Here is a 7963-nt window from a genome sequence, read left to right as displayed (position 1 = left end):
TTTTCGAAATTTTTATTAATCTTGACTATTTTCCGATTATCGGTAATCGTAATCAATTAGTAATCGTCCGAATCTGAAAATAATCGTAATATAATTATTACTTACCTTTCAAAAAAAAAAAAAAACTAGTTACTAATTATTATGATTAGTAATCATTACTTAACAGCTTTGATTAAAACTTAATTGTGAACTCCGCAATTAATAACAGGTTGTGAAAATTATGATAAGCATTATAAATAATTTATATAATAATTATATTATACACTTATATACAGAGTTTTCCAATAAGAGTGATATGACATACTAACAACAAAAAAACAAATGTTGTGTTGTGAAGTACAATCGATACATTTACGAACGAATTTGATGAACCCAATTTTCGAGCACTTTTTCCACTAAATAAAGTCGTGTGTCTGAATAGCACATTCTATATTGACTTCTAAAGATTGAAGAGAGTTTGGTTTATTCCTAAGGACTAATGACTTCAAATAACGCCACATGAAGTTGTCTAATAGTGTTGAATCGGCAACTTCTTGAAGTCGTTTAATGTCACAATCTCTTGGAATATTCGAATCTCCAAACTTGTCTCGCAATAAATCGGAACACCAGACATTGTAAGGAAGAAATTCTTCTAATTGCGGTCATAAAAGTTGGTTAAATCGATCAGTACCGCTCTCTATTGCCACTAGCGGTGTCAACAGCTTCACTTCGTAAGAAGTAAGGACCCATGATTCTACCAGACCAAAAACTACAGCAAACTGTCAGTTTGGGTGAATGTAATGGTTGTTCGTGAATAATTTTTGGATTTTTTTCGTACCAGAAACGACAGTTTGGATTATTTACCGCTCCCCCCAGAGATGAAAGTGAGCCTCATCGGAGTAGAATATTTCACTTAAAAAATCTTTATGGTTTTCCAGTTGTTCTAAGCCAAAGTCACAAATTCACAAAGTTAACGGTGGTCCAATGGCTTCAGTTCTTGAGTGAGAACAATTTATATGGCAGCAAGCCCAAATTCTTTCTCAAAATCCGGCAGATTGTAGTTAAAACAGTTCAAATTCTTGAGAACGTCTTCGACAACACTTGCCTGAACGGTAGCAATATCTTCCTTACTTCGAGCGGTTCTTTGTATTATTGTATTTGTATTATTGGCAGTTGTATCTGGAGAACGATTATTCTGATAAGAAAATATATAACAGATTATGACATTTTCGAAATGACCGAAACGAAACTAAGTAATCATTCATATTGGAAAAGCTTTTATAAAAATCCCTTTGATTAAAATGGTCGAAATATATTTTCATTTGTAATAATTGTTGGGCCATAGTCTAAAGTATGTTGTTAAAAATTAGGGTATGATAATTCTTTCTTTCTTCCACCTTTAGAAACTATTTAGAAACATTAATACAACATTTCTAACAGTGACGCTGTTTGTAGATATATTTTCTAAAGCATATTAAACTATATTTATCTATTCGACTATAACTTGCTTTACTTTTTAGGGTGCGCAGAAAATTGCACTTCCTTTTCAATGTAATCAAAAGCTAACTGTGAAACAAATATTGTCACATTTTACTGGTATGGAGGCTTCCGCTAAAAATCCCAAAGAGATATTTACAGCCGACATACAAAAGGACTTGCTACTACTTGAGGAACAAGAGGGTTCGGTCAACTTCAAATTCGGTGTGGTATACATGAAACCTGGTCAAGTTTGTGACGACGAAATGCTGAGCAATCGTAAGTAGTAACAAGTGAGAAAAACCATTTATTTATTTATTTTAATATGGCCTGTAAATAAATTTACAGACATACTAGAAAAACAAAGGAGCTGCTTAGGCCTACATCCAAAAAAAAAAAAAACTAATTTCGGACCTAACCGAACATTTTATGCTCTCGCAATTTGCAAAGACCCGGTGATTGCCAATCTTTAAATTAAGAAATTGTTATATTATATAGGAATTCGAAATTCGTTAGTTTATAAAACCGTAAATGGTAGAAGAATGTTTGGTGTGACATTAGCTTTTACTATAGGTCATATGCAGAAAAAAATCCCTCTGAATTTATTCAGACATATAACATGCATTTAGGCTCTTAATATGCACGTTGTTGAAAGCACTATTTGTACAAAGTTGTGTACCGATATCTTCGTTTACTTTTGAGCTCAGCATTGCACAGTGAAACAATTTTATGTAATTCAATGTTATATGGGGAGACTTTGTTTTAATTAGATTACGGAAAATATTTTCAAGAAATTTGTATACATATAACCCATTCGGGTGAGCAGCCAACCCACTTTTTAATTAAGACTGTCCGCATTGTGGTCCTTTGTACCAACTTTTGGTTCCATACCTTAATGTGTGCCTAAGCAATATCACTATCCCAACCAATTGTTCACAATCAGTATATAAAGCGGGAAGTTTTAGGTTAATTCATTGGACTTCTCACTGTTATGAAAATATTTTCTAGCTATGTATGTATATATATATTTATAATTTACATATATTTAATTTTTACAATTATATCTCACTTGAGTATATTTTTAACAGAAGATGCAAGTACAGACTTCGAGAATTTTCTGCATATACTTGGGGAACGTATACGTCTTAAAAGTTGGGATCGCTTCCGTGGTGGATTAGATGTGAAAGGTATTTCCTCTGAATAAATCACATGACTTATACAATGATTGAACACCTCTATTTCATATATTATATATTCTCTAATTATACATTTGAAATTTTACATCACAACAACGCATTGTTTACAAAACATTAGAAACTATTATGAAATGAATTAAATTGTGTTCAGTTTGTATGGAAGCTATATGCTATAGTAATCCGTTCTGAACAATTGTTATGCAGATTATATTGTTACCTCAAGTAGTAATTCATGCAAAATTTCGTGAAGAAACCACGTCAAATGCCAAAGTTTTTTATACAGGCCCTTGATTCCTATCGTTCGGTTTGTATGACAGCTGGATGCTATAGTGAGCCGATCTGAATAATTTCTTCGGAGATTGCAATTCGGAGATTCGGAGATTGCAACGTTGTTTTAGAAAATAATCTGAAGTTTTCCATACAAGAACTTGATTCCCATCGTTCAGTTTGCATGGCAGCTATATGTTATAGTGGTCCGATATCGACAGTTCCGACAAATGAGCAGCTTCTTGAAAAGAAAATGACGTTTGCAAAATTTCAAAACGATATCTTCAAACTGAGGGACTAGTTCGTATATATACAGACAGACGACAGATATACAGACTAAATCGACTCAGCTCGTCATACTGATCATTTATATATATACTTTATAGGGTCTCCGACCCTTCCTTCTGGGTGTTACAAACTTCGTGACATACTTAATATTCCCTTTTCAGGGTATAATTGTTTTGAATTTTCGCGCATTTTATAGAAATAAATTCAATAGAAGAGTAATTGAGGAATAGTAGTGATATTAGTTATTTACAGGCTCGCAGAATGTTCCACCGGCAGAAGAAGCAAAAAGCCATACTACTATCAAACAATTTATTTTGCTATCATAGACTCATGTAATAAAATACCGTCATCAAAAAGTAAGATGAATTTGTTTATAAAAATATAAATTCTTTATTTACATATTCTTCCAAATAAATATCAACCCCTTCAAAGTATATTAATTCGCGTCTGATAGAACGAACTTTTGACAACGCTTTTCCAGTCCCCGATTAAGCCTGAATTGTTTTCCCGGTCTTCAAGACCTTAACAGATTAATTTTTTACCTTCTCAATCGAGTCAAAATAGTATTGGCATTGGTCTTTAAAGCTTCCTGAATAGCCTGAATTGGATGGTACGAAATCATATAATATAATGGAGAAAATCTCTTAAATGGATTTTGTTTAAAATAAAAGAAGTTTTTCAAATTGTTTAAGTAGTATACTTTACCATATCTACATAGTTTTATGTTTATCTTCTTTATTGGGGAACCGAACATCTATAACGCATTGCAAAGACCGAAATAACAAAATAGTAAGGAAAAGTGAAAATTAGCAGGCGTTAGCAAAGTATCTAAATGTTGCCATTAATAATCAAATCATATCAACACTTGACTAATCAATAGAATTTTCATTATCACAATTCAAAACTTATGCTTCAAATATCACTTGTTTACACATGTGTTTAACAGCTGCCTGCGGTTTCACTAACAGAAACTAGCAGGTTCTTGGGCTCACAATTTATGCTCTCTTCTGCAAGTTTTTTGGGTTTAGAAACGCTTTCGCAGCATATACTTTTGTAGCTAGTAATAGTTAAGAAAGAAATATAAAAACTTATCACGTGTACTCATAGCGCGCAGAGAGTGCTCGGCAGGCAAGGGGCTGACGACCAATAAGGTTGTAACGGCTGTTGCCATTTCAACGACTCGAACTCTTAGTACTGTTTTGATCGCGTGTGGAAACAAGTGTTCGCGGGTTTAGAATAATAGATAAATAGAAATGTCGGTTGATGGTTCTGTTCTTTTTTTGTTTTTTTGCTCTATTCATGCTTACCTCCCTCCGTCCAGACTTGCCTCCGTATCCTTTTGCAAAACCTGTCACCCTCCGTGCATAACTTTAAGCCGAAAGAGGTAGTTATCTTCACCTTGGTGCCTGATTTCAACACCAGAAGATGGGTTATAGAAGTTAGAGATTCGCTAGGTAAATCCTCATTTTCTCTCGTATGCTATGTACTTATTGAACAGCTCTATATATTTACTACAACTTTGTGTGAATCCGACGCTACTTCAGTCCAAGTAAAAGTAGCAGAAACCGGACTTTGTGCGCAAAGTAATCATTCATAACCGCAAATATTATGGTAGCTCTAGAACAATAGTCGGCATCAGATCAACTGCGACTATGTAGGTGAGCACGAAAATAAAGACACTGTTGACATAAATTCTCTGAATCTTTTTCAGTACTTTCGTGCTTCCTGATTTATTTTATATACCGCATTGTACGATTAACATAAATATAATGGACACTACAAACTATCATTTTGGTGTCTTTAAACAATCTAAGACACAAAACATAGCTCATAGCACCACAAAGCCTTCTTAATGAAAAACAATTCTTGAAAGACACATTTCCTTTAGCGACATAATCATGCGTGATGTTGTTTCGCCGCTGCCTCGTCAACGGACAAACGATATACGTTAGAACGGTAGAGAGCAAGGTACGTGTAGTTAGCTTACACAATTGTGCTGTGAAATGCCGACCACTGATCTAGAAACCAATTAGTGAAGAAAAGCCTTCGAGAATAGAAATTTAAAGCAAAAAATGGGAACAAATTGGTAATTATATATGGATTTCTCATCTTATCCCATATGATCATGATTCGAAATGAGGGAATTTAGTACTAAAAAATACATACACCCAATAAATAGCAATAAGTAAGAAATAAACAAAATCAGAAAATAGTTAATAAGATACTATATGAAAAAATAAGTATAAAATACTAATATAATAATATTTTCTAATTTTCATTATTGTGGTATTTCCTTATGTAAACATAACAGGCGATATGACTGGCAAATATTCTGTCTATACGCTATATGAAGGCCACGAAATAATGTTTCACGTCTCGACGCTCCTACCATTTTCCCACGATAATCGACAACAGGTGCATATGAAATAATTGAAAATTCTTTTTGACACTTTTCGTTTAAAAAATTTTGTTTGGTTAGTTATTAACAATAATTAATATATATTTAAATACAGGTGGAACGGAAACGGCATATTGGCAATGACATTGTAAACATAATTTTCATTGATCAGCCAACCGCAGACAAAACGAATATGCAGCAAATGGAGGGCAAGGCGAAAGATAACAGCGAACTTGTACTGCCGACAGCGTTTGATCCTACGTGGATCAAAAGTCAATTTACACGTAAGCACAAGGATTAAGATTGTTTCTAAAAATAAAAGGTCAATAGATTCTGGTACATATGGTGACTACCTCTATTGCCTAGCCTGAAAATAAAATAAGTTCTTACAGTACTAATTAAGGTATTAATTATGGTTAATCACTTTCACAGATATATTTGCGGTGATTACAAAAATCAACAATGCCTACCGTTTAGCAGTATTTTGCGATGAAAATGTGCCGCCGTTCGGTCCGACTCTTCCAAATCCACCGGAATTTACGGTTAGTGTTATAAAAGTACCCCACTTAAAGTGTCAAACAAAATGTGCATACTACTGTCAGCAAAAAATATAAAATTTTTTAATTTAAATTTAACTTGAAAACCCATTCGTTGACGTATTTTTTTGTTTTTGGTGCTATGACTGTCAGAGAAATCTGCCATCAAAATAATCATTAGTGTTTAGTATATGCTTGTCTTTTTGAAGGACGTAATTTGCATACAGAGATTTTTACGATAAGTGATAGTACTCAACAAAGAAGTTTTATGAAATTTCGGGTATGCAATCACATCATGTCTGAATTTGGTACCCCCGCAAAAATAATACGGCTGTGTAAACTAACGTTGAGCAACATCAAAAGCTCCGTCAGAATCGGGAAGGACCACTCTGAGCCGTTCAATACCAAAGCGACGTTCAGAGAAGCCACTCCCCAGCGTGGGACTTCTTCAATCCGCTGGTGGCAAAAATAATTTGAGCTTCTGAACTTAATCGAGCAGGTACAATCTTTTATAAGAGTACACAGCTGCTGGCGTATGCCGATGGTATTAATATCACCCGAGTTGTTAGTTCTGCTTTCTCCAGAGTGGACAAGGAAGCAAGGCAAATGAGTCTGGCTGTGAACGAGGGCAAGACGAAATATCTCTTGTCATCAAATAAACAGTAGTCGCACTCACGATTTGGCTCTCACGTCACTGTTGACAGTCATAACTTTGAAGTTGTAGATAACTTCGTCTATTTAGGAACCAGTAAAAACAGCACCAACAATGTCAGCCTGGAAATCCAAAATCACGATAACTCTTGCCAACAGGTGCTACTTCGGACAGAGTAGGCAATTGAGAAGCACAGTCCTCTCTCGACAAACAAAAACCAAACTCTATAAGTTACTCCTAATTCCCTTCCTGCCATATGGTGCAGAGGCTTGGGCGATGACAACAACTGATGAGTCGACGTTGCGAGTTTTCGAAAGAAAAGTTCTGCGAAAKATTTATGGTCCCTTGCGCGTTGGCCACGGCGAATATCGCATTCGATGGAACGATGAGCTGTACGAGATATACGGCGACATTGACGAATTAAAAGACAGCGGCTACGCTGGCTAGGTCATGTTGTCCGAAAGGACGAAAACACGCCAGCTCTGAAAGTATTCGACGCTGTACCCGCGGGGGCGAGCAGAGAAAAAGCTCCACTCCGTTGGAAGGACCAGGTGGAGAAGGACCGCCACGTAGCGTAAAGAAGAAACGACTGGCGCGCTGTTGCTGACTCAGCTATAATCGCGTAAGCGGTGTCCACGCCAGTAAAGAAGAATCAAATTTCTGGCGCCGAAACATTCAATGTATTGGAAAATCTTTACTGATAAACCACGTCAACAAAGATCAAAAAACATCTTTATGTTGATAGGTTTCTACAACTATTGTGATATGGCGCACTTCGAATTCCTTGCGACCAGCCAATCTGCCAAAATACTATGTGAGTGTTAGGCGTCGTTTGCTCGAAGCTAAAAGGGCGGGAATTATTGGCCAACAACTCTTGGTTTTCGCACCATGTTAATGCACCATCGCATTCTGAATTGATTATTCGTGAGTTGGGCGCCAAATTTTAACAAAAATGCCATGATCATCGTTCGAGTTTGGCTTCTAATGCATTTAGTTAAAGATTTATCGCATTTCTAGCAATTTTTATACTCTCGCAACAATGTTGCTAAAGAGAGTATTATAGTTTTGTTCACATAACGGTGTTTTGTAAGTCCTAAAACAAACAGATATAGGGTATAGGGTTATATATACCAAAATGATCAGGGTGACGAGTAGAGTTGAAATCCGGATG

At 35.5% G+C, this 7963-nt stretch overlaps 1 protein-coding gene across 1 annotated transcript in view; it reads left to right on the top strand.

The window, feature by feature from the left end:
* The window catches only part of LOC108973012 (GTPase-activating Rap/Ran-GAP domain-like protein 3), a 57546-nt gene that overhangs the window by 43412 nt on the left and 6171 nt on the right, over positions 1 to 7963 (top strand). Inside the window, exons 6-10 of the mRNA XM_018940001.1 lie at positions 1500 to 1734; positions 2544 to 2642; positions 5518 to 5621; positions 5720 to 5888; positions 6037 to 6146. Of these exons, the coding sequence (XP_018795546.1) occupies positions 1500 to 1734; positions 2544 to 2642; positions 5518 to 5621; positions 5720 to 5888; positions 6037 to 6146 (717 nt within the window). The remainder of the gene's footprint in view (positions 1 to 1499; positions 1735 to 2543; positions 2643 to 5517; positions 5622 to 5719; positions 5889 to 6036; positions 6147 to 7963) is intronic.

The sequence above is a fragment of the Bactrocera latifrons genome, unplaced genomic scaffold, assembly GCF_001853355.1.
Source record: "Bactrocera latifrons isolate USDA-ARS-PBARC rearing strain unplaced genomic scaffold, ASM185335v1 scaffold_45, whole genome shotgun sequence".
NCBI classification, from domain to species: Eukaryota; Metazoa; Arthropoda; class Insecta; order Diptera; family Tephritidae; genus Bactrocera; species Bactrocera latifrons.
Note: the sequence above shows the minus strand (reverse complement) of the source record. Positions and strands in the feature narration are given on the sequence as shown.